The sequence below is a fragment of the Chiloscyllium plagiosum genome, unplaced genomic scaffold (genome assembly GCF_037043375.1).
Source record: "Chiloscyllium plagiosum isolate Xiang-an unplaced genomic scaffold, Cpla_swu_hap1 HiC_scaffold_39, whole genome shotgun sequence".
In the NCBI taxonomy this organism is placed as follows: domain Eukaryota; kingdom Metazoa; phylum Chordata; class Chondrichthyes; order Orectolobiformes; family Hemiscylliidae; genus Chiloscyllium; species Chiloscyllium plagiosum.
This window is the reverse complement of record NW_028270177.1, coordinates 3913428-3939725: the sequence shown is the minus strand read 5'-3', so window position 1 is coordinate 3939725 and position 26298 is coordinate 3913428. Positions and strand designations below refer to the sequence as shown.

Sequence of the window (26298 nt, the reverse complement as noted above, 5' to 3'; positions counted from 1 at the left end):
CAGAGTTGGTGAAGTGTGTTTTTGAACAGGAGAAATGTAAGATGAAACTTTCAGAAATGTATGTTCTCAGCCTCTTTAGTGAAGTGGGATTTGTGGTAATTTCTAGCAGCACATGGGAGAATTCAAAAGCAAACTTAACTTCACATAAAATGGCTCAAGCACACCCTCTGCAGGCCCTACATCTTATTACAGGAATAGCATCACTGCCCAACGCAAAGATATTTCCATATGTACTGAAATACACGTAGACCCTTACAGAGAGTCACTGAGTATATTCAAGAAAGAGACTGCTTTTTTTTGGATTTTAAAGGCATTGAGGGGTACGGGGAGAAAACAAAGATTGATATTGAGAGAGAGGATCAGCCATGATCCAAATTGAATGGTGGAGCAGGCTGAATGACCTACTCCTGGCTCAGTTTTACAGACAGTGAGATTCACACAAACATGCAGATACAAACCCTCACGCTGAGATACACAAATATATGTACTCACATTCAGACCAGGAACTGGGCTGTAATTGACAGCTGATCTGAGCTAATCATGTAAATTACTCAAATTTGGGAATGTGTGGTATAAACCTGACATCAAAGCATAAGTTCCTGTTAATTCATCAAATGCTAAAACAATCTGGAATAAAAAACAGAAAGTTGCAGAATCTTGCTCTAAGTGATGCCTTACTGCAATAATTTGAAATTTCCAGTGTCTGATTGATTTGGAACTGCAGACCAGTCTGCTGCTTCTCTCTGTGACTGGCTTCAGTGTTTGCACCCTGGAAGTTGGGGGTAGTTTTCTGAAGTACTGGGAGTTATTTCCTCTTTAAAACTTTCCTCAATAAATGCCAGTCAAAAAATGGCCTCATTTCTCAGGCTTTGACCCGGTTCCTGTTTGCAGATTGTGATTAGTACAAACTGCCCATTTATTTCCAGGACAAGGCAATATAATTCAGAAACAATTCTCCCTGAAATACCAAAACTGCAACTTTGCAAGTTTAAGTGTGAGTGAAATTATATCACATTTATTCAACCCATACAGTAATTTACAATTAGGATTCTGCTCCCAAACTTTCTTTGTCTCTGGATTCTGTGACCTATAAACATTATCACCTCAGCCAACAATGAAGTTCTGTGAGTTGAATTGATCCAGTTGCGTTCTCTGTAAACGAGTGAGAGAAAAGATCACGCATTTCTGAATGGGATTCCTGTTTGCAATCTGTATCACGGTTATCTTACCAACCCAGTACCAGATCAAGTCTTAAAGTAAAACAGAAGAACTGCAGATTATGTCTCACTTGACTCTCAGTTACTGATTCTCTCTCTTTCAGGGTTAGAGTCTCTCCGAGACAGTGCCCACTCGACCCCAGTGCGATCGACCTCACACACAGACACGTTTGGTGCCCGTCCAGGCAAGAGCACTGCCGCAGAGGGCAATGAAGCGAGCTCTGTGATAGCGGATGAGCTATATAGCCCAGCCAACAGTGTCCTGCCCACTCCAGTGTCTGACCCTGGTCTGGAATCAATTCTTCCTCGGCAAACCAATGGCAGCAGCACTGGCAACTGTGGCATTGAAGAGGAGAAAGAGTGTGATATCAGTGCCCCATTGGAGCCTGAGGAGCCTGGAAGAGGGGCTAGTGCCTTACCAGAAGGTGTTAATGACAGGGCCGAGAGGGAACAGGTGAATACGTTTGTTTTAAGTGTGGTCCGTTTGCTGCTTGTGACCATAGGCCTCCTGTTTGCCTTGCTCCTGCTCCTGATAGGGCTTACAGAGTCAGATATTGACATTACTTTTTTACGTGATATACGGCAGACCCCTGAATTTGAACAGTTCCATTATGAATACTTTTGTCCCCTCAGGCGATGGTTTGCCTGCAAGGTGCGGTCCCTGCTAAGCCTTCTCAGTGACACCTGATACCAGCCAACCTGAGCTGTCCGCCCAGGGACATTGAATCAACGGATGGCACCAAGTGACCAACAGTCTGGGCACCCCTTCTCCCCTCTGGGTGGTACCGTCAGGCATGTAAAGCCACCTGTAATGGACGAATTCAACCACTGCTGGGAGACTTTGTGAATCATCAAGATTTCAAGAAGGAATTTAAAACAAGGAGGAAAAAAATCTGCATTCAACCTCCCATCCCTTCCACCATAACCAACATGAAGCTCTTGAGACTGTTGTGCTTTATAAGTCTGTTAGAATAAGTGATTAACTATTAGTAACCTCCAGGAACTGAGTAACAAAGTGTGGAGTTTTGTTATTGTGATGTTCAAGAGTTATCCTGCCTTCTGACTTTATTAAAAGTGCAGAGACCATGATATTAACAATTGTAACGACCAGCTCCCATATTTAAACATATCGAGTACACCGGGTTAGTAGCAAGACATTTTCCCTCAGAACTGTTAGACTTTTAATGTTTGTTAATCATTTCCATGTAATATTTTAACTATTTGACAAAAAAAAAACTTATTTTGTTTATTGAACGCTGTACAGTCCCTACACATCCCTGGATGGTTTCCCTGGGAAGTTTCCTCCACACAGATAGTGTGATCGATCTGCAAAACCAGAAAGGCTGGAAATGGAAGCATTGTTTGAAAATGCAGACTGTTCATATGGTCTTTAAGATTGGAATAAAAAGAATCCAGGGAGCAATGCTGAGTGATTTTGTTGAGTATACTGCTGCACAACAGTAGAACCAGCACAAACATCGCAAGTACCTCACATTGGGAAAACAGATTGCATTGGTTCGGAGTGTTTTCACTGGGATTTAGAAGAATTGGGTGGGGGGAGTTGGTGAGATAGAGAGGGAGACACACACAACTCTCATTGAAATCTCCAAACTTCTAACAGGACAAGATGCAGGAAAGATGTTCCCAATGGTGTGGGAGTCAAGAACCAGGGATGAAAGTTGATGGATACAGGGTAGGCCATTTAGAAACTGAGATTGGTGAGTCTGTGGAATTCTCTGTCACAAAGTGGCTGAGACTAAAACACTGAATTGGTTGCAAGGAGTTAGATATGGTTCTTAAGCGACGAATGGGTATGGAGAGAAAGCAGGAACGGGAGACTGAGTTGGATGAGCAGCTGTGACCATATTGAACAGCACAGCAAACTCGAAGGGCTGATTGGCCGACTGCTGTTTTTGATGTCCCTACCAGTACAGCAAACTCAGATCGTGCATCTAGAAACTGCTGTCAGCAAAAGGATTTTTCCCATGAAATTTGAGCCTGACTCCTTTGCTCAAACAACTCCCACAACAACAATGCCACCAGCAACAAAACTGCAGAGAGCACAAAAGGCCCATCACTATAAGGTGCCAGATAAAAGAAGCACTTACCTTGTGTCCAAATATGCAGACCCATGTCTGACAGCTAAGGAGGGTTCTCTGAGTTGGGGTCTGCCCTTTTAAACACAGTAAGGAAGGGTCATTCATGACTTCATCAGGAAACAAGGATCTGGCGTAAACAAAAACTATGGGTGCTGCAAATCTGAAACAAAACTGGAATTGATGGAAAGTCTGGTATGTCTGGCAGCGTGTAGAGAGAAAGTAGAGTTAATGTTTCAGATCCAGTGACTCTTCAGAACTAATGAACTGGACTCGAAACATTAACGCATCCACCTCTCCACAGATACAGCCAGACCTGCTGAGTTTCTCCAGCAATTTATATTTCTGTACAAGGATCTGGGAGCAGCTGTTTTGATGTTCTTTCATTTACACTAAGATAAAACAAACAATTTTCTTGGTTCAAAGCATGTCTGTTTCAGTCAGACCAACACTGCTTGTAGAATCATCCGCCTGCTTTCTGTTTAATGTCTCTGTGAAGTGAATTGATGATGATATCACCTCAAACCCAGAACACAGCTCTGCTCCATTTAGTTTCACGTGGCTGATACCACAACTGACAGGGTGTAATGGTCAGGCAAGACTGGACAAGCCTGGGGGCTTTCTTTACAAAGGAGAGGATTGAGGTATGACTTCATAAAAGGTCTTTAAGATTACGAAAGAGCTCAGTAGATGTAGAGAAGATGTTTTTGTGTGCCAATGAGACAAGACTATGGGGCCGTAAACAGTAGATTAGATTAGATTACATTACAGTGTGGAAACAGGCCCTTCGGCCCAACAAGTCCACACCGACCTGCCGAAGCGTAACCCACCCATACCCCTACATTTAGCCCTTACCTAACACTACGGGCAATTTAGCATGGCCAATTCACCTAACCTGCACATCTTTGGACTGTGGGAGGAACCCGGAGGAAACCCACGCAGACACGGGGAGAACGTGCAAACTCCACACAGTCAGTCGCCTGAGGCGGGAATTGAACCCGGGTCTCAGGCGCTGTGAGGCAGCAGTGCTAACCACTGTGCCACCGTGCCGCCCACAAGTAGAGTCATTAATAAATCTAAATGTGAATTCAGGAGAAACTTCTTTTCCTAGCGACGATGGAACTCACTACCATAGAGTGTGGGTAAAGGCATGTGGACAGTTACACAGGGACAGAGGAATGGAAAGGTACATTGATAAAGTGAGATGGAGGCAGCTGTGACTAATCAAATAATCCCGACAGTGCATTTGGCTCATTGCGACAACATGGACCCTCTGAAGAGCGTCCTGCAGAGAGCCCCAGTGAGGCACGGGGCTAGGTGTTGGAGAGAGGTCTTTGCTCATTATCCATAGAGAAAAGCCACTCGTTTTACAGCTGGGGGTACAAAATATTTTCCCGTACTTGCAGCTTAGCAAGTAATTAAATCATTCAAAAGAAATAAGTAAATGGAAAGTGCATATATTAAAATTTAACGAAGAAGCATTTACACTTTTTTGATTTAATAGGCATTAATTACAGGGAAAGTCTATGCCCAGTGTCTTTCTCAAATATTTGATATCAACAGTTTCGCATAGTTGAATATTTAAGCATCATGTCATGTTACCACACGGTTACCACATCTTGTCAACATCTCCACCTCGCAAGATAGATGAATGTTGGGAAAATGTTTCTGTTGGTAGGAGATACTAGGACCCGAAGGCACAGCCTTAAAGTAAAGGGAAGACCTTTCAGAATGGAGAGCAGGAGAAGCGCCTTCAGCCAGAGAGTGGGGAGTTTGTGGAATTCATTGCCACAGGAGGTTGCGGAGACCAGGTCATTGAGTATATTTAAGACAGAAACAGATGGGTTCTTGATTGTCAAGGGGATCGAGGCTTACAGGGAAAATGGGTTTGAAATTGAAAAACCTATGATTGAATGGCAGAGCTGATTTGATGGGCTGAACGCCTTACCAACCCTTGATTGAACAGTTCCAATTCATTGCAAGTGTTCTGTATGCCAGAGTCCCATAAAAAAAAAAGTGAAATTAACCACTGAATGCAGACATTCACACATTAACATGTATAACTGTATATGGAACAGTTCTGACATAATGTTCTGACAAATAGCAATGCACCTTTGTTACTGCTTATGGGAAGACAGGTGACTCAATCCTTTCACTTTTAGCCAATATCGGGATACTTTCTTGAAAAAGGGTTACACCCAAAACACGTCATTAATAATGTTATTTTTCCCAGCTGATGCGATGGGATTTGGGCTCCATCATGCAGGGCATTATTCCAGGATTTGGGATTGCTAAGCCCCAACAGAATCATGATACCACTGTCCTTAGCATTCACCTATTTTGGTCATTCTCAGGATGTGAGCATCACTAACATTTATTGCCCAGAGTCTGGTGGCCCCCAAGATGCAGAGTCATGCAACGAGCAGCCAAGAGTCAGCCAATTTAACCATGAAATATAGAAGCAGGCCATTCTACCCATTGAGTCTGCTCCATCATTCAATAACATCATGGCAGATCTGATAATCCTCAACTCCATTTTCCAGTCTTTGCCAGCTGTCTCTAGTAAACTTAAAGAAATTCCTCATCTTTGTCTTAAAGATGGCACGGTGACTCAGTGGTTAGCACTGCTGCTTCACAGCACCAGGTTCAATTCCAGCCTCGGGCGACTGTCTGTGTGGAGTTTGCACATTCTCCCCGTGTCTGTGTGGGTTTCCTCAAGGTGTTCCAGTATCCTCCCACAATCCAAAGATGTGCTAAAATTGGCCATGCTATATTGCCCATAGTGTTAGATGTATTAGTTAGGGGTAAGCATAGAGTAGGGGACTGGGTCTAGGTGGGTTACTCTTCGGAGGGTCAGTGTGATCTTGTTGGGCCAAAGGGCCTGTTTCCATACTGTAGGGAATCTAATCTAATCAAAAAAATGGGTGAGCCCTTACTCTGAGATGAAGCCCTCTGGTTCTGAAACAATCTTGCAGCAGCTCCCTCAGAATCTGTATGTTTCAATGAGGGCTCCTCTTATTCTCCTCAATACCAATGAGCACAGGCCCAACCTCTTCAGCTTCTCCTAAGAAAGTGCTCCATACCCAGTATGAGCCCAATGAACCTTCTCTACAGTGCCTCTGATGCAAGTCTTTCCTGGATAAGGCGATATAAGGGACCCAAAACTGCTCAGTTTTCCAGTTGTGCCTTGTGCAGTTTTAGCAAAACCTCCCTACTAGTGTACTGCATTCCCGCTCTCCTTCTGATCTTGTTTACTAAATGTTTGCAATTCATTTGCAAGGGCCTTGCACTCCCAAATCACTACAGCTTCCTACTGTCTTTCCCATCTTAAATAATACTCAGCTTTTCTATTCTTCCTGCTAAAGTGCATAATCTCACATTATATTCCATTTGCCAAGTTTTTACACACTCAACCTGCCTATATCCTTCTGCAGCCTGCGCCATCGTCACAACTCACCTTTCCACCTACTGTTGAATCATCCACAAATTTGGCTACGGTACATTCACTCCCAAGTCATTAGGCTAGATGGGTAAATAGGTGTTTGTGTGCTCTGGGCAATGAATGCCAACAACGTGGGACTGGAGTCACGCATTGGCTAAGGGCAAGGAAGAAGGACAGGAACTTGAAAAGCATTAAGGAATTGAGGTTTTATTGATAACCTAACAATGTCCATTCCCATTTACAGATTTCCTCAGCTTATTTTCTAAGCAGAGAAAAGAAAATTACTGAATTCAGATCCTCAAACTGCCATAATCAGATTTCACTCTTGAATATTAATTTAGTAACTTAACCACTAAACATTAGTTAAGATTACCTTTCAGGTGAGGCATTCAAATAATGCACATAAACTATATGAAAAGGTAAGTTTATTTGAAGATTAATAGTTTAATATATTTCTAAAAAAATACACAACAGTTCTGCATTAAGAATGCTCGAAGTTTGTGCCCTGTAAATGAAACCACTCCAACGTTCTGGAGGGATGGAGAAGTTACATTGTCTTTACAAAGTTTAAATAAAATTAATCTTTTTAGCGCTCTCCACAAAGAAAATATAAGCACAGCTTTCTCATGAGTGGGCTCTGCAGTAAGAATATGCCCCACAACCCACTTTCCAGACCTCAAATAACCATACTCCATCTGATGAGCAGTGCACTTGTCTCTCTCATTTTCTCTCACAAATCGGAGCAGAGCTCTGGGATGTCATTAAGGAATAAAGCAGTGACCAGCAGCATTGGGCCAGAGGAAGGAAAGAGACAGAGAGAGAGAGAGTGTAATGGCATCACTTCAATGGCAGGAACACAAGGGGAAACTCAAATACAGTGGGTAATATTAAAATCTCAGAATGAAATGAATTACTACAAAATCTTGCCTGAAAATACAGAATCAAGACAATCAGCAGAAAATAACTCAGTTCCTGTTATTTCTGAGCAGATCTCTATTTGACCTTACAGTGGAGCTATGTTGGATAATATCAGCAATGCTGGGGGATAAAGGAGATATAATCTCATTTTCAATGGTTTTGTTTTTGGAGGCAATGGGAGAGAAAGAGAACAATTCCTGAACAAGTAAGCACTGTCTTGGGGCACAGTGACGGACCTATCAAGGCTGCCTTCTCACAAGTGAACACCAATCCTGACATTTTAGCTCATGGTTCCGATCCGAAGGGGTCACGCTCTTTCTCTGATAGGTTTAGAAACTCAAAGCTTAACAGCATTCAGTAAACATTCCTGAACAATCCGAACAGATCTCCTAGAGTCAGATTTGTCAAATTGATCAGGTTCCAGAGGATGACATGACATGACATTAGCAGGAATGGAAACTACACCTCATCTGTCTGACTCCTATTTGCAGGATGATGTTTTAATACTGTCCAATACTGTTCTAATTTTATTACAGCCACTTTCCTCATTTACCATGAGATGATTCTTCTCTCCAGCAGGAAATAATAAGGTTGTTCTGATCTATTCAATCGGGATTTTTAAGACCAAAAAGAACTACAGTTGGTCTCCTAACTGCATCTGTCTCTACCATGTAACCCAGCAGATCTGTTGTAATTTCTAGTTTGTACTTAAGCTGTTTATATAACAATTAAAAATTTATAACTGAACAGGGCAGACAATATACTCAATTTCTAAAGGACTTTCCCCTCAAGATTCGGCGCATAACCCAATAAGACTCTTGGCTTCCATGTTATAGCGACTCCAACTCTGCAGGGATGCTCCTCTTACCCACTCAGTGCACCATCTGTGAAAACATGAAGGCGTCCACTGGAGTTCCCACCAACCAGTACGTTCCTTGTCGGGTGCATGACATTTATGGAGCAGACAGACCCCAGCCATTCCATGTCCCGGAATTCTCGCACTTTCGAGCCTGTGAAGTGGAACACTTCGATCTGCCTTGGCCTGGCCATACTACCCACAACAAAGCAATCGTCCCTTTTCGGATCCCAGACTGCCCGGAATTTAGTCAGCCAGCGCCCGGTGTAATTGTTATGTCTGTTTAAAAACCGAGAAAAGAGAACAAGGTTAACAGTCCAATTAAAAAGAATTTGTAGCACAGAAAGGGCCAGTCAGCCAAACTGTCCTTGTTAGTCTGCACCTCACACCGCCTCACCCACCCTCACTGCGTCACCCACCCACGTACCCTCACCGCCTCTCCCACACACCGTCCCCCTCACTGTCACCGTCTCGCCATCATCACCTCACCCTCCCACCTTCACTGCCTCACCCACCCTCCCTCACCGCTTCACCCAGTCTCCCTCACCGCCTCACCCAACCACCCTCATCACCTCACCCTCACCGCCTCACCTAGCCACCCTCACCGCCTCACCCACCCTCCCTCAACGCCTCACCCAGCCTCCCTCAACGCCACCGCCTCACCCAGCCACCCTCACCATCACCGCCTCAACCAGCCACCCTCACCGTCACCGCCTCAACCAGCCATCCACCCACTGTCCCCCTCACTGTCACAGTCCCACACTCATCGCCCCACCCACCCTCATCATAATTGCTTCACCAAAATGGCATATTCTTCTCTTCCTTTCTCTCATGTTTATCCAGCTTCCCCTTAAATGTATCCATGCTATTAGCGGGTATAACCCGAACATAATGGAATGAAATTGACAAGGAATAAGGCAACGCAGTGACCCCCTCACACATCAAGCCACCGTGTGTCATCATCTTCAAAGTTGCGCACATAGCAACAAGTTCCTGCTTCCTTGCTCCTTTCCCACAGGTACTACATGAATGTTCCCAGAAGAAATCTACACGTTGTAAAGATCATGTCTTTTTTTTTGTGCTTTTGAAAACCATGAATGCAAATAAGATTTATGTTGAAAACCAGGGATTTGTAAGGATAAGTGAGTATTTTGAAAATAAGGAATTGGACAGCTATCATGACCCTGGTTTGTGTAGATCTAGGTTCTGGCAAGGTGCAGACGAGGAGTAGTTTACCAGTGAATATAGTCATGTGTGGACAAGAGGCCAGTTACCAATGACAAAGATCCTCCACCTGCTAACAACTGTGTGATTGGTTGTTAGGTATCTGAACAGCTTGGCCTGAGAAGTTAGTCAGACCAGAGAGAAAAAAAAGCAGGTCTGCAGCATCCAAACAATTCTCTCCCTGATCCCTGCATAAAGCCACTTTAAGCGTGACACAAACCAGCTTAACTTTCCTTCAGCAGATGCTGCAAGTGGAGACTTTAAATAAGTCAGAGACCTTTCCGAAGTGAACCAGTCACCCTGTGCTTCTTGCTAACCAGTGGGAGCATCTGGAAAAGGAAGGTCAAGGTGAATCCTTCTGTTCAAAAAACAAATTACAGGACTGTGATTCTCCAGTTCCCCCTCCACCCATGTGAGATTTTGTTTTCGCTTTATGTTTGTCTCTGTGTGTAAGGGAGAGTTTAAAGGGTTTTGGAGTTTTAATTTGAGGATTTAAGGGCAGTGTAAAGATTTGTAACTTGGGTGTCGGTTGTTGTGGTTGCGGGTGTTTGCTGAGCTGGGAGGTTAATTTGCAGAAGTTTTGTCCCCTGTCTAGGTGACATATTCAGTTCTTTGGAGTTTCTGGAATTTATTTGGCTTCGTTTCTGCTGCTGGTTGATTGTTGCAGTGGCCGGTATATTGGGTCTAGGTCTATGTGTTTATCAATGGAGTCCGTGGCTCAGTGCCATGCTTCGAGAAACTCTCTTGCTGTCCTTCTGTTTGGCTTCTCCTATGATCGTTGTGTTGGCTCAGTCGAATCTGTGATACTTGTCATCTGTGTGTATGGCTACCAGGGACAGCTGGTCAGAGCCTTTGGTGGCTAGTTGGTGTTCATGGATGTGGATCTCTAGTTGTCTGCCTGTTTGCCCCATACAGTGTTTTGTGCAGTCTCTGCATGGAATCCTTACATTACATTAGTCCAATTTGAAGAAATTTCTTTAACTTGGTTAATTGTCACCTGCAGCTAGAATGCAATATGTGTTACATACAAAATTCCTTGCTCCAGGACCCCGGGTCTGAAAATCCAACAGTTTTGGAGGTTTTATATGCTTCCTTTAAAAACTAACAACTTGTGACAATACAGGAATGGGGGGGGGGGGTGGGGGAGGTGTTTGATTTCAGTGTTCTATCAGAGTGAGTGGTAACAATGTGGCAGCTCTATTTCAGGTGTTCACCACGACATTAGGGGTCATCTATTCATCTACTGCGATTGGCCAATTGTCCACTGACATCAGCCCTTTCAAACCTTTACCGGAGTGTCCAGGAGGAATATTCAGCTCCCATTCTCTGGAACTGAACTTTGGACAACTAGCCTTCCCTAGTCACAGAGTACAAACGGAACCACGGATGGTATCGTTGAGTCCTGACCCATAATGTCTATCAGAGACTGCAAACAACAGGGAGCTGAGCAAAAACAGAAGGGACAGGAGAATTTGACAGTCTGGTAACGCTCGCTGTCCTGGCTCACCCAGCTGTACGGCTGGACCCCAGTATTGAGTCGGGCAGCAGTGGGTGTACAAAAGTAAACCACAGGAGACCAAACATCTCAGGAACTTGGCGAACTTCAGAAAGGGCTCACTTCAACTTCACAATCTAACAGCAAAACACCTAGTTAATTGGTTACTTGGAAATATTTCACTTACGTTATTGACGCCACGACTGGAATCTTGGGAATTATGGCACTTGTGTCAAATATTCTGCAATAAATTATTTAAAGACAATTAAAAAGATCTGAACCAACACGAAGCCCACTGCTTTAAATAGGCACTTCACTGGAAAGTATTTTAGTTCCAGCAAACAGAAAAGGCATTCCTTAAAACAGGGGCTCCTGGTAAATCCATTGTTAATGAGAACGGCACAGCGTGTCCACTGCAGAGAGAAATGGTGAGATGGTAATGGCTCTGGATTAGTAACCCAGAGAACCAAGCTAATGCTCCGAGGACACGGGTTCAAACCCCACCACAGCAACTTGTGACATTTAAATTCAATTAATAAATCTGTAATCAGTGACAGTGAGCATGAAACTATTGATTGTTGTAAAACCCCACCTGGCTTACTGAGGGCCTTTAGGGAAGGCACGACCCAAAGCAACAGGTTATTGCAGCAAAGCGGCTGACTCTTTACTGCCTTTAGTTTGGCCAGATCAAGGAAAATTAATGCCCACTTCCAAAAGAATAAAGAAATCTCACAATTGATACAGGAAGATGGTTAAGGAGACACACAGAACGTGAACATTGGACTAGACCAGTGATCTGAATGCTCCAGATCCGTGCTGTGTAATTCTACCTTCATGACCCTTACTGTAAAGAATGACAACAGAAGAACCCATCTACAGTCAGTACCTCTCCTCATAGAAAAGAGTTCATTGGTTATTCAGGTTTCCATGTTCTAGCACACAGTTTGTCTGAAGTAACACAAAGCGTGACACAGAATGTCAATAATGCAACATCCAGCCCCTAGTTTCTCAAACCAGCAACAGTATGTATCTAAAACGGGGATTCCCAACTTGAGTCAGCTTAGGACAATGGCAGGTAATGAAAATGATCTTGGAAATCAGGTTCATGGTTCCTTGACAGTGGAATTGCAGGTATGCAGGATAGTAAAGGTGGTGTTTGGTATGCTTGCCTTTACTGGTAACTGCATTGAGTACAGGAATTGCGAGGTCACATTGCGGCTATACAAGACACTGGTTCGACCACTTTTGCAATACTGCATCCAATTCTGATCTGTGATGGGTGATAAAATCATGAGGGGCATGGATCGGGCAAATAGCCAACTTTTCACAAAGAAGGTGATGTGTGAATGGAATGAGCTGATACAGGAAGTGGTGGAGGCTGGTACAATTACAGCATTGAAAAGGCATCTGGAGGGTACATGAATAGGAAGCTTTTAGAGAGATATAGGCCAAACGCTGGCAAATGGGACTAGATTAATTTAGAATATCTGGTTGGATTAGATGAGTTGGAGCGACGGGGCTGTTCTCTATGACTGTATGAACCTGTGGGAGGTGATACTGTCAAGGCAGACTAGAGTGAAAGAATGTGGACAGATTAATCTGGGATGGATGATCATTAGAAAAACCCCAACAAATTAAAAATCCTACTTCTAGCTTTCAGTTCTTTGAATTGTACAATTTAATGTTGTACCAACTATTCAGTCACACTCATTCTGGGGTTTGTTGGCATTACCTGATCCTGTCATCCATGCAGGTTGTCACCACTTTATTACCAGTAAGTGATGAGAAGTAGGCAGAGCTTACATTCTTTGTGTGTCCCCCCAGGGAAGCTACAGCCTTTTTGTGTGATGTTTTTAGATTCCGAACATCATAGATATCTACACACCTGTTGGAAACAGAAGGAATGAGGTCAGATCTTTCTCTGAAATCAAAAATTCATTCATAAATGACACGGGAGCAGAAATCCTGTGATGACAGAATCAGGAGGTGGCCATTCATTGGGCCAGGAGATGGTTAGATAACCACCCAAACCTGTCCCACTACTCAGTTAAGTCATGAATATACACTCACAAGGAATCGGAGTCTATAAGAATTCCAAACTTTTTTCTATGTTTGTCTGTCAATGTCGTTCTTAATTTCACCCCTGAACTTCTGCAACTCATTTAGTTAGATTGACTTGATTCTTAACGTTCATCCATTTGCCTCCTCCCCCACCCCTCAATAATCTTGCCTGACAAAGAAATACATTAGATTCAATTTATAAACTGACTGCCAAACTTAACCTCCCCTGTTATCTGGGCAAAAGACAGTTCCTCTTTCCACTCTGGTATAAAAACATTATGTTGTTAAATAGAATGCCAAGTTATACAAAGAACATTCTGGGGGCAGCCACACAATGTGTGCTAGATGGTAAAGGGTAAGTAATGAAGGTGTGCAGAGGAAACAGGAGCGCCAGCAACAGGTTGTTGAGAGTGAGCTTACCGCGTCCCAGCGGTAACAAAATACTGACGATGCATCGGGTGAACACCGACAGTCCGAAAATGGTTTACGCCCAGATCGGCATCCAGTTCCCCTGAAGTACTGTGGAAAATTGCACAGGAAAGAAAATAAGAAAAACTGCTGCTAATTCCGTAACGTGTACGTGTACACATTCACCACAAAAACAAATCCAAAACACCTGGTGTTAAATACAAGCTTTTTAAACAAAATGAAAATATTCAAATAGTTTTGATTTGATTTACTATTGTCACATGTACTGAGATACAGTGAAAATATTGTTTTGCGTGCTATCCAGACAAGTCATACCTTACAATATAATAGAATACAGAATATAGTGTTACAGCTACAGAGATGGTGCAGAGAAAGGAGTCCGTTTGTAAGTCTGATGACAGTGTTATCTGTTGGTAGGTGTTTTCAAATGTGAGAGAGCGCGAGAGAGAGAGAGCGAGCGAGAAAAGGCGGCTAGAGAAAAGAAGAGAGAGAGAGAACTACCAAACCCACAAAAGCAACAAACAACAGGAACTCAAAAGTATCATCATTTCCAGCACACCCCCAATGTAAGCAAAATAAAAGTTGGAAGAGTTTTCATCTTGAAAAGCAAAGAAGGTAAATAGCTCTGAATTGTTGACTAACAGAACTGTTGTTATGTGGGGGTTTACAAAGTGAGCACCCCTTTCCTGACGTACTTACCCTGGGGTCCGTCTGTCAACAACAACCACGTTCCCATCCCAGTGACTGACAATCAACGTGGAACCATCTTCAGCCAAGAAGTCAAAGGAAGACGTGGCCCACGTGTTAGACGTATACACCTAGGAACAGGTTCAGTGTTGAATTAACTGGCTCCAAACCCAGAGATTCAGAGCCCCCAATTAGAAACCAGTTTCCTCAGATACCATTTTATTTGGAAAGGTCTCATTAATCAGCAATCAGGTAAAACCAACTCAGAAATCACAGGTTAGAACCAAATAACTTCAGGCAGTTTCTGTGCAGACTGCTGCAGTTCACTACAGTAAGGAGGAGGAGGGGACTAGAGTCAGGAATGGCTCATGAGAGATGCAGATTCTTCTATTAATTTCAATCACTCAATTGGAATTATTACAACACAGGAGATGGCCATTCGGCCCATTGTGTATATGCTGATTCCCTGAAGCAGTCATCTCCTGTAAACCAGAGAATGTTTCCTCTTCAGATAACATTCCAATTCTCTTCTGAAAGTGTGCAGAGCCTCAAACCAGTGCATTCCAGATCCTAACCACTTGCTGCAGACAACCGTTTATCCTCATGTCTCAATTGGTTCTTTTAACAATTACCTTAAATCCATGTTCTCTGGCTTTTCCAACGATAGGAACGATTTCTCTCTGCTTACCAAGTGGAGACTTTGTGATGTTGAGTATTTCAATCAAACCTTCTCAGTTACTTTTCTCTTAAAGTTTCAACTTCGCCAACTTTTTTTTAAAAAAAGTAATCAAAACTCTTCATCCCTGGGACCATACTACTGAATCTCTACTGCTCGCTCTCTCTTTCTCTCAAGCTTTCAGATGCTTCCTAAAGGATAACTGGAACTTGACACAATTCTGTAGCTAAAGCTGAACCAAGTGTTTTACCCAAGTGCAACATAACCTTGCTTTTGTATGTTATGCTCCTATTAATGATACCTTGTGCTGTACTGTTATTCCTTGCAGGATAAGTAAATATTTTTAAGCACAATAAACTCCAAAAAAGGACATTTTCCTGACATTTCACATCTTTCACCTACACTGAATGAGTTGCCTTTTCTGAAATACAATTGGTTCTACTATAACGTGGTAGTTCCATTCTCATGCAACCCCGTGTTATAAGAAAATCATGTAACAGCAGCACCATTTACACGAATGAGACCAGAATCGCTTTATAACTTTGTGCTTTTGAAACCATGTGCACAATTCGTCAATCATGTGACAGTTAATTGGTGTTAACAAAATGCACGTTATAGTAGAACAACCTGTGAATGATTGAGGAAGGAGGAGGATTGCAGGAGACTGCTCACACTCTCTCTGCTCCCCCTCGCCCCTCACCTCTCTGAACTCTCACAAGACTTAACACCATATGCAAGAAGATACAACATTCCAAACAAAAGTAACATTTGGGTTCCTAGATAATTAATTTCTCTTTTGCTATCTTCTTGGTTCGGTGCAGAAGGTGTTTAGGTAAAATAGGATTTCAACCATCTTCATTTAGAGAAGGCACATGTTTTCTTGTAACAGAAAACCATCAATGCATTCCATACTTTCTGGTAACGTAAAACCCACAAAAAAGACAGCTTTAGTGCATTTTACCTCATCAAAGACAGCAGCAGCTACATTTCCACAGCGAATACTCCCTTCGTTGCTTAGTGACAGGAGCTCAGCAGAGTTTGAAGGGGAAAAGTGCAAACAGTTAATAGTGTTACAATGAGGCTTGAACTGATGGACTGTACCCTCCTGGGAACTCTACAATAAAAGAGAGAGAAGAGCAAAAGATTGCAATCAGAGTTGGATCATTAAGACACAAATAACTTACATTTCTGTGGCACCTTTCCTGACTTCAGGCCACCTGCATTCCTTCCCAGCCAAGGTAGCCCGTTCTGAAGCACAGTCACTATTGTAAAGCAGGAAACAGGCAGACAGTTCATGCACAGTAAGCTCCCACAGACAGCAGTGTGACAATGATCAGATAATCTGTTTTTGGGATATTTCTGGAGGAATAACTAGCAGCTGGTACACGAGGAAGTTATCTGCAATGTTTTATGTTCAGCACAAAGGACAGTACTTGGGGCGAGACAGCACTCCCTCACTCCTGCAATGAGTTGTCTGCCTCAATTCTATACCAAGTCTTTGCAGTGGTACTTGAATCCGGCAGCTGACAGTGCTCCCTATGAGCTACAGTTGACACAGCATCAGGCTGCAAATATAAATAAACAAATAGTCTTTTCAGTACTGAGTAAATGTGAATCACTCACATCTGCTACTCTTTAGAAACTGCCCATCGTCCATTTAACACACATTCTGGTGCTGCTCAGGAATCCAAATTGCAGAAGGTCACAGAAACAAATTCAATTCAAAGTTCTCTCAGGGAACAGGCTAGTTGTGGCAAAGGGGGCAGCTCTATATAATTCAAAGTAGTTAGACAGTAGTAAGCAAATGTGGATTAGAATAATCTTTCGTCAAAAAGAGAGACTTCCTCTTCGTATATAATAGTCATCCCTTAAGTTTCAAAATCAGTTAACACCAGGAAATTCCATAAAAGACACATCTCTTACAGACTGATGTTCTCTCAGGTGGACTGAAAAGAGACCCTGATATTATTCAAAGAGCAGGAGAACTCTCCCAGTGTCCTGCTTAACTTTAATCCCTCAGCAATATCACTCAAAAAGTAATACTTACCATTTAAGGGAGCTGTTGCTGTGTTTCCTACAAGTGACTGTGCTTCAGAAACACCTCATTGGTTGTAAAGAATTTGGTGATGTCCTGAAGGTGTGAAAGGTCTAAGGAAAATGTAAGTCTTTTTGTACAACCAGAATAACAAAATTGATTCACTGACCAGATCCCACAGTCCGACGTATCCGTAAGTGCTCCCAGCAGCAACTAGGAAGTTGTGCGGAGACGGATGAAAGGCCAGTGAGCCGACCCGGCTTGGCGTCACTTTAGCAACGAAACCTTCTTGCATGGTCATCCTGTGCAAAGTGGACTTGTACCTGCTCAGAGCAACAACGATGATGCCGGTGATTTATAAAAATAAGCAAACAACAAACAGACATAGCTTTTATTTTATAATTGAAATCAACTCTCGACTGAAGACAGTTGCTTGGTAGTACAGAACTTGAATATTGCTGAAAACAAATACACACTTTTAACAAAACTTTCCATCAGGATAAGTTGCAAGAATACCAATAATGAGCAAAATGAATATTTATATGATGAGAGGAGAGCATTAATTGGGTGACAACTAGATTCTGATTGGCAGAGGCAATGAGATGGAGGATCACGCTGAAAAGAAACTTACGTTTTCAGTTCTACTGGCTGCTTGTTTTTGTTGTGCACCTCACCCTGAGGAAAACATGATGGAAATATTCAGCTCGGGACTACATCAGACTCCTCTACATTATTTGCATTCTCTATTTTAACCAAAACACTGAAACCAAGCTCTTAACGTTAATATCATTTTGCACTGATGGGAATGAAGGCTAGAATGGGAGGAAACAAGAGGCAAAATTAACCAAAGTTTGAGATACTGAAAAATATTGGCCTTCATAAACTCTTAAAATGATTTATTGTAACCATCACAATTTAAACATTTATCTCTACATATTCTATATGATTAAAAACACCTATTCAAAGGCCAATTTACTTTGATCTTTTTAGGAATCTTTGGAAAGAACTCTTGTTCAGATATTTAACCAACAAAATTTAACATAAAGCAGCTGACTCTTAAAAGGACAAGCATCATCACTTTCTACATCATCATGTAAAAAGTCGCTGAAACTTTCAGAATTCTCCCAGAAGGATCACAGTCTTACACAGAACCTTGAACCACCTAAACAATGGATGACATGTAACAGCTCAATGTTGCATTAATAAAAATTAGGCATTTGGTTCAATCTCTCAGTTCAGTTATAAAATGGAATACCTGGCTCATCTCCAGCCACATCTTCATCAGATGTTCAGTTTCTTTGCTGTCGTCTTCATCATCTTGAACCATTTTCACTGGCCCAGAAATCTGAGGAAGAGGAGCAAGAAAATAATATAACCAATACAGAATATATGGCACAGAAACAGCTATTCAGCCCAATCAATCTGTGCCAGTAATTCTGCTCCATCAGCTTTATCTTATATTCCTTTCTCCCTCATGTACTTGTTTGGCCTCACCTTAAATGAATCTATATTATTCTCTCATACACAGGTTCTCTGTATGTATGTCTCTCTCTCTCCCCCCCTTCTTTACCATGTGTGCATCCGACTCAAAAACGCACATACTTCCTCCCACACAATGACTGCTTCCTACATACATGCACATACACTCCCTGCGTCACACTCGGGCACTCTCTCTCTTTGCACAACATGGAAGTGTACATTCAGTGACGTCAGTGCACATGGGCTCCCTTTCTGCCTTCTCACACACTCCCACTCCCTATCAGACACTCAGGAACTCTCTGCCTCCTCCTCATATGAACTCCTTTTTGTCCATCAGTCAATCGCACTATGCTCTCTCCCCCATGTGCATGCACTTCCTCTCTGCCTCCCTCATACCCAGATGCTTTGTGCCTATCTCCCTCAAACACACACGTGCCTAAACCCCCTCCCTGATGTTTCCCCAAATACCATGTGTGTGATAAAATTGGAAATACCACACTGTAGAATTTTGTCCTTTGGCTCTGGTTAAGGTACACAAATGATACAGAGCCACGAGACCTCTACTGTGTATCTACGTTGTGATGGTAGATCATCCTGGCACTAACCTCATCTCTGCCCTGCCAAAACCTGACCAGTGCAAAAGAAATGTTGAACTTGTTACAAACCCTGCATCCACAGACACCCAAACAGAGAGACCCACCCTTTCTTCTGACTGCTTTTGTATTTCTATTGGGATTTCTGGGAGTGGGGTGCCTGATGGGTCCAATCTCAGTAATCGCATCGATCGGCGAACTATAGGCTGCTCCCCAGAGCTTTGAAGTTTCTTTCTGAAAGACAGAAAAAGAATCAAACTTAAAATAAAGTTGCACACGATGGGACAATAAAGATAATACAAATACACTTAAACAAAGTGAGAACAATGATCAACATTCCCTGTGAAATTTCTGCCACTGAGGTGTGTCAGATTAATTTTAAATTTTCTTGACTGGCTCCTAATATTTAGCCTCCCTCCAAGCTTGGCATCATCTGCACGATCATCAATTTCAGAATCTCAAGCTACCAATTTGATTTAGAAGCTCCAATACATATTCCTGTGGCACCTCCTCACTACATCACAACTTCTGTAACAAGCAATTATCATCTATGCAGCCCCACGTTTTATCATGAAACTCTTGCAACTATGAACCATTTTGTTTCCTTTGAACTTTCAGAAGCTCAGTTATCAACATGTCCACATTAATGTTACTCTCTCAACAGGTGCGGATGTTGTAAAGGAATACAGCAACAGCACAACCATGACCTTGTGTAACAGTAGAGCAGGCACAAGGGACTGAATGGCCTCCTTTATGCTGATACCTTTTAGACTCTCACAGTAGAGATAATCAGATGTAACGTGATTCAAAAACACAAAACTAAACTTGATCGATCTTCTAATTGCATTGCACAAATCATACCTTTTGGATGCATTCGGTCTTTTTGTTCGACGTTGTGTACTGATTTCTCTGAGTTTTTCAGCAGTCTGTAAAATAAAACAGCAAATTCCTTTGTGGATCAGCAAAAGACCATTTACTTTGATTTCCCAAATATTTCAACCAGTTTCAATTTGTCGAAGACAGACCAGGAGAGAGTAAGACCGATTGCTGAACACTCAAAATAGTTGCACATGAAAGGACAGCAACATTCATGTTAGCCTGGTGTATCCCCAATACCCAGCCTGAGATTCAATCAGGGTAAAACACACAAAGTATAATTCTATTATCTCCTTTTATCCTGACTACTGCAACACCCAGCAAAAAATGTTTGACCTGAAAGTATCCTCAGATGTGACTGATTCTAAATAAAAACTCAGTAATCCAGCACAGAGGGTCACTGGGCCCATCTCACTCTTTCATAAGCCTATCAAATTAATTCCGCTCCCTTACTCTTTCTACCCAGCCCTGCTCGGTATGTTCCCTTTAATCCTCCTATTCTGGAATCAAAGGGAAATGGAGCATGAGCAGGAAAGTAATGTCGAGGCGGAATGGTTTGTTCCTGTACCTTATATTCCTATCCAATTCATTTCCTATTCAATCTGCTTCCATCACCTTTTCAGATAAGGCAGTCTTAATCACAACAGTTCACTGCTTAGAGATAAATGCTTCCTCATATTGTCTTTTTTTAAGTCAAATACCTTAAATCCTCATGTCTTGGTTTACTCACACTCCCCCCACTGAAAATAGTTTCCTTTATTTACTCCATTCAATCTTAAAGGTGTGGAACACTCCATCAAGTCTCAGCTTCAAGGAGAAGGACTGCGTGCAGCATCACTCCAATTCCGTGAAAATCATCAGCCACTCAGGACAGTCGTGTTGGCTAAATCACCTCCCGTTAAGCAATAACTTTTATGTTCAATGGACCGAAACCATGAACAGAACCAACTCAGCTCAACAGCTTGATGCTAAACAACAATAATGAGACAGAGGGTGGTAGAGGAGGGTTGTTTCCCTTGAACCGCTGCGGTCAATGTGTTATTTACCTCCTGCATATTCAAAGATGCAAAGAACCGGGCATTTTCCTGAATATTTTTCAGTCGCTTCTTCTCGTACAATGACAGCCCCTCGGATTGTCGATGAAACTAAAATACAAAACATAACATTGAAAGGTACAAACTCCTCACTGAACAGATTCCAGTGTCACTCACTATTTCAATGCTCCTAAGAGTTGCAAGAATGGTGCTGGAAAAGCAGGAGAATCAATGTTTTGGGCAAAAGCCCTTCAGCAGGAATGGGACTGTGAGCCAAGGGGGTAGTAAGATAAATGGGAGGGGGGGAAATGGGGCTGGGTGGGGAGGTAGCTGAGAGTGCAATAGGTGGATGGAGATGGAGGTAAAAGTGATAGGTCAGAGGGGAGGGTGGTGAGGATAGGTGGGAAGGGAGATGGACAAGTGGGGCAGGTCATGAGGACAGTGCCGAGTTGGAGGGTTGGAACTGGGGTAAGGTGGGGGAGGGGAAATAGGGAAACTGGTGAAGTCCACATTGATGCCCTGGGGTTGAAGGGTTCCGAGGCGGAAGATGAGGTGTTCTTCCTCCAGGCATCAGGTGGTATGGGAGTGGCGGTGGACAAGGCCCAGGACCTGCATATCTTTGGCGCAGTGAGAGGGGGACTGTGTTCGGCCATTGGGTGGTGGGGTTGGTTGGTGCGGGCGTCCTGGAGATATTCTCTGAAGCAGTCTGCGAGCAGGCGTCCTGTCTCACCAATTTAGAGGGTACCACATTGGGAGCAACAGATGGAATAAATGACATTGGTGGATGTGCTTTGCAGATAGGGGTGGGGAGGGAAATATATCCCTAGTGGTGGGGTCCGTTTGTAGGTGGCGGAAAGGTCGGCGGATGATGCGGTTTATGTGGAGGTTGGTGGGGTGGAAGGTGAGCACCGGGGGGTTCTGCCCTTGTTGAGGTTGGAGGGGTGGGGTTTGAGAGCAGAGATACGGGAAGTGGATGAAAAACGCTGGCGGGAATCATCAACCAAGTGGGAGGGGAAATTACAGTCTTTAAAGAAGGAGGCCATCTGGTGTGTCCTGTGGTGGAACTGGTCCTCCTGGGAGCAGATAGAGTGGAGGCGGAGGAGTTGGGAATACGGGATGGCATTTTTGTAGGAGACAGGGTGGGAGGAGGTATAATCCAGGTAGCCGTGGGAGTCAGTGGGTTTGAAGATGGCAGTATTGAGTCAGTCACAGTTGATTGAAATGGAGAGGTCGAGGAAGGGGAGGGAGGGATGTGTCCAAGATGGTCCAGATGAATTTAAGGTCGGGGTGGAATGTGTTGGTGAAGTCGATGAACTGATCAACCTCCTCGCGGGAGCACGATGTGGTGCTGATGCAGTCATCAATGTAGCGGAGGAAGAGGTGGGGAGTGGTGCAGGTGTAACTACTGAACATGGACTGTTCTACGTAGCCAACAAAGAGACAGGCATAGCTGGGGCCCATGTGGGTGCCCATGGCTACCCCTTTGGTCTGGAGGGAGGTTTCAAAGGAGAAATTGTTAACAGTGAGGACCAGTTCAGCCAAACGAATGAGAATGTCAGTGGAAGGGTACTGTTGCAGGCGTGTGGAGAGGAACATATGGAGGGCTTGGATGCCCTGCTCAAGGCAGATGGAGGTGTTCAACAGCAACAGCTCAGTGTCACTAAGGGAGAGGGAGCATGGCAAGGTGTGGGAAAGCATGATCCTCCCAGTTAAAAGCAGTGTTCTAAAGGGAAAGACATGACACACTGCAGAAATACCTGTACATCCCCCTCAATAATGAATTAACCTCTCAGTTTTCCTATGTATGGAAACTGGTCAAACCTGGGCCTTCAGTTGTATATTTAAAGAAGGCTGTGCAAATCACACAATACAAAAACCCATAGTGTAATGGGAATGAAACAAAACATTAGACAAAGTTTAAAGCCTTAACAAAAGCAGAAAATGCTGGAGAAACTCAGCAGGTCTGACAGCATCTGTGGAGAGAAAGCACAGTTAACATTATGGGTCCAGTGATCCTCCTTCGGAAGTCAGATATCACCAGACCTGAGTTTCTCCAGCATTCAGTTTTTTTTGAGAAAGTTTAAAGTCTTGGTTGATGTTACTTCAACTAACCCAATTAGAGTAAAATCATAGAATCTAATGGCAGAGGTGATTATTTGGGACACTATCTATGCAGCTTGTTTGAATTATTAATTAGACTGCAGTAACTTTTTCACGCAGAGGGTGGTACGTGTATGGAATGAGCTGCCAGAGGAAGTGGTGGAGGCTGCTACAATTATAACATTTAAAAGGCATTTGGATGGGTATATGAATAGGAAGGGTTAAGAGGGATATGGGTCAAGTGTTGGAAAATGGGACTAGACCGGGTTGGGATATCTGGTTGGCATGGACGAGTTGGACCGAAGGGTCAGTTTCCATGACTCTATAATTAGTTGAGTGGTCAACTCCCAGGATACAAATGAGGAAGGCTGAGCTTAGGTAGTGAAGTGGTTGTGTCTCTACCTCTACATTAGAAAATCCAGGATAAAGTGCCACCAGCCCCAGACATGTTTCATGATAAGGTAAAAACAAGAACTGCAGATGCTGGAAACCAGAGTCTAGATTAGAGTGTTTCATGATAAACCTGAACATGTTGACTTCAAACATCTATAAAATCAGCACATTTTCCACTGAAGGATGATTGGTTATTGGCCCACTGCAGTGAAGCCCCTCTCTGCCCCACCACCCCCACATTAACTCTGTGATTGCACTGTGCCCAAACACCAAACATTGAGGACCAGGAGAGCTGGGAGTCACCTCAGCAGCCTCCTGTTCACTGTCAGAGACTTACTGAACAGAATCCTGGCAGTCATCAAATAATCTAAAGGTAAAACTGTAGGACAATCTCGTTATATATTCATCCCACTCATCCTACCCTGCAATTAGTCGGTCCAAGTAAAAACAAACTTGCATTTGTATAGCACCTTTATGTAATGAATTTTCTCAGGACCCTTCTTAGGTGAGATATCAGACACTGGTTACATAATGAAGTAAAGAACAGATAACTTTGTAGGTTACTACAAGTGTCTTAAAGAGCAAAGAGGCTGAAGAAATAAATAACTACAAACTAAAAGTCAATTTGTCCTGATTCCTTACCGACAGAGGAAACTCATCGTCGGTGCTGAAACCATCCGAGTCTGAGGGGGCCATGCCCGGCTCAGCAGGGCTTGTTGGCCCAGGAGGGATGTCCCCCTGAGCGGCTGGGACTTGCCGCCGGTCAGCCCCATCCTGGCGCACCCTCCTGTTTGAAGACCGGCCCGGGGTCCCCCTCCCCGGGGTCCCCCTCCCCGGGGTCCCTCTCCCCGGGGCCTCCCTCCCCGGGGTCCCTCTCCCCGGGGCCTCCCTCCCCGGGGTCTCTCTCCCCGGGGTCTCCCTCCCCGGGGCCCCTCTCCCCGGGGCCTCCCTCCCCGGGGCCTCCCTCCCCGGGGCCTCTCTCCCCGGGGCCTCCCTCCCCGGGGTCTCCCTCCCCGGGGTCTCCCTCCCCGGGGCCCCTCTCCCCGGGGCCTCCCTCCCCGGGGTCTCCCTCCCCGGGGCCTCCCTCCCCGGGGCCCCTCTCCCCGGGGTCCCTCTCCCCGGGGTCCCTCTCCCCGGGGCCTCTCTCCCCGGGGCCTCTCTCCCCGGGGTCTCCCCGCCTCCGCCCCCCGGCCCGAGCCGCCGTTTTCGGTTGACCGAGCCCGCTGCTGTCGGCTGCCGCCCGAGTGCCGTGCCCTGAGCTCCGGGCTTCATGGCCCGAGAGGGGAAAGACGCTGCTGTCCCCGGCGCCGAGCGGCCACTTCCGGGCGCGCTTGGAGCTTGTTTGTTACGTGAATGGTGACATTTCCCGCGCTCCGTTTCCCGCTGCCGGAGATAGGGCACTTTCACATCCGCCATCTTGGAAACCGCAACGCCCCCTGGGATAGCTCGCTCTGCTGAAGAGCAGCTGCAGCAGTTCGAAACAACCAGACACTGCAATTAACATTAAAACAAGTAACTGCCAATGAACATCTGAAACAAAAACAGAGGTTGTTGGAGAAACTCATCAGGTCTGGCAGTATGTGTGGACAGAGAAACACAGTTGATGTTTCAAGTCCAGTGAGCCATCTTCAGAACTCAAATCTGAAATACCCTGCCTGAAAAACCAATGGAAAGTAGGTTAAAAATAAACTTTCAAATGGAACTTACTTGATAGGAAATGGTTTGCGCAGCATTTGGGAAAAAAAGGGGGTGAAACTTATCAGATAGCCCTTCATAAGAGTCAACACGAGGATGGGTGTAATCAGCTCCCTCTGTGCTGTTATAATCTTAGGATATTTACACTGGTGGGACAAATAAATCAGTCTTCAACAACCCAATTGTGTTCTACATTTAAAATATTTGGATAATGTTAGCTATTACTGCAATATGGACTGTCCCCAAGATATCACCACTAACTTCCCCAAGTCTCCATGTCTTTCTCCATGGTAAGCACAAAGGAGAAATATTCATTGAGAACCTTGCCCATCTCCTGTGGGTCTACACATACGTGTCCACTTTGGTTGCTAAGGGGCCCTATTCCCTCTCCAGTTATTCTTTTTTCCTTTAATATACTTAAAGAACCTATTTGGATTCACCTTAAGGTATCTCATGCCCCCTTTTCGCCCTCCCAATTTCCTTCTTCAGTAAACTCCCGTATTCCTTATCATCGCCAGGGATTTCCTTGATCCTAGGAGCCACACCTCTTCCTTTTTTCTGGTCAAAGCCTCAATATCTCGTCATCCAGGATTCCCTATTACTGCTAACTTTGCCCTTCACCCCCAAAGGAATATATAGACCTTGAATTCTAGTCACATCATTTTTAAAGGTCTCCCAATCGCCAAAGGTCCCTTTGCCTGCAAACAAACTACTCTAAACAACCCCTGCAAGCTCCTGTCTAATTCCATCAAAATTCACCTTGCCCCAATTTAGAACTTGAACCTGTGGACCAGTTTTGTCCCTCTCCATAACTATTTTAAAATTAATAGAACTATGGTCGCTGATCCCAAAGTGCTCCCCCACTATCACCTCCATCACTTGTCCTGCCCTATTTTCCAAGAGTAGGTCAAACTTTCCTGAATGCACTTAACACTCTGGCAGTGCCACTCTTAGGAAAATTAAAATCCCCTATGACAAGCCTACTGCGAGTG

At 44.0% G+C, this 26298-nt stretch overlaps 2 protein-coding genes across 5 annotated transcripts in view; one reads left to right on the top strand and one right to left on the bottom strand.

The window, feature by feature from the left end:
• The window catches only part of LOC122540881 (FERM domain containing 5a), a 257704-nt gene extending 255068 nt beyond the window's left edge, over positions 1-2636 (top strand). For 3 of the 4 annotated variants that reach the window (XM_043677107.2, XM_043677109.2, XM_043677110.2), the window contains exon 14: positions 1322-2636. In XM_043677107.2, coding sequence (XP_043533042.1) covers positions 1322-1905 — 584 coding nt within the window. In that variant the 3' untranslated portion in view covers positions 1906-2636. The remainder of the gene's footprint in view (positions 1-1321) is intronic. The other variant, XM_043677108.2, reaches the window with a different exon arrangement.
• A 3618-nt stretch (positions 2637-6254) lies between these two features.
• wdr76 (WD repeat domain 76) lies at positions 6255-24984 on the bottom strand. Its single transcript, XM_087981229.1, has 14 exons — positions 24752-24984; positions 24254-24406; positions 21131-21229; positions 20070-20134; positions 19316-19442; positions 18392-18481; positions 17768-17811; positions 17306-17459; positions 16063-16215; positions 14438-14556; positions 13730-13828; positions 12981-13133; positions 11436-11489; positions 6255-8808 (listed from the first exon to the last, which is right to left on the bottom strand). Exons 1-14 carry the CDS (start codon positions 24881-24883, stop codon positions 8538-8540), a joined length of 1713 nt encoding a protein of 570 aa, XP_087837355.1. The 5' UTR covers positions 24884-24984; the 3' UTR covers positions 6255-8537.
• Between the last annotated feature and the right edge of the window lie 1314 nt (positions 24985-26298).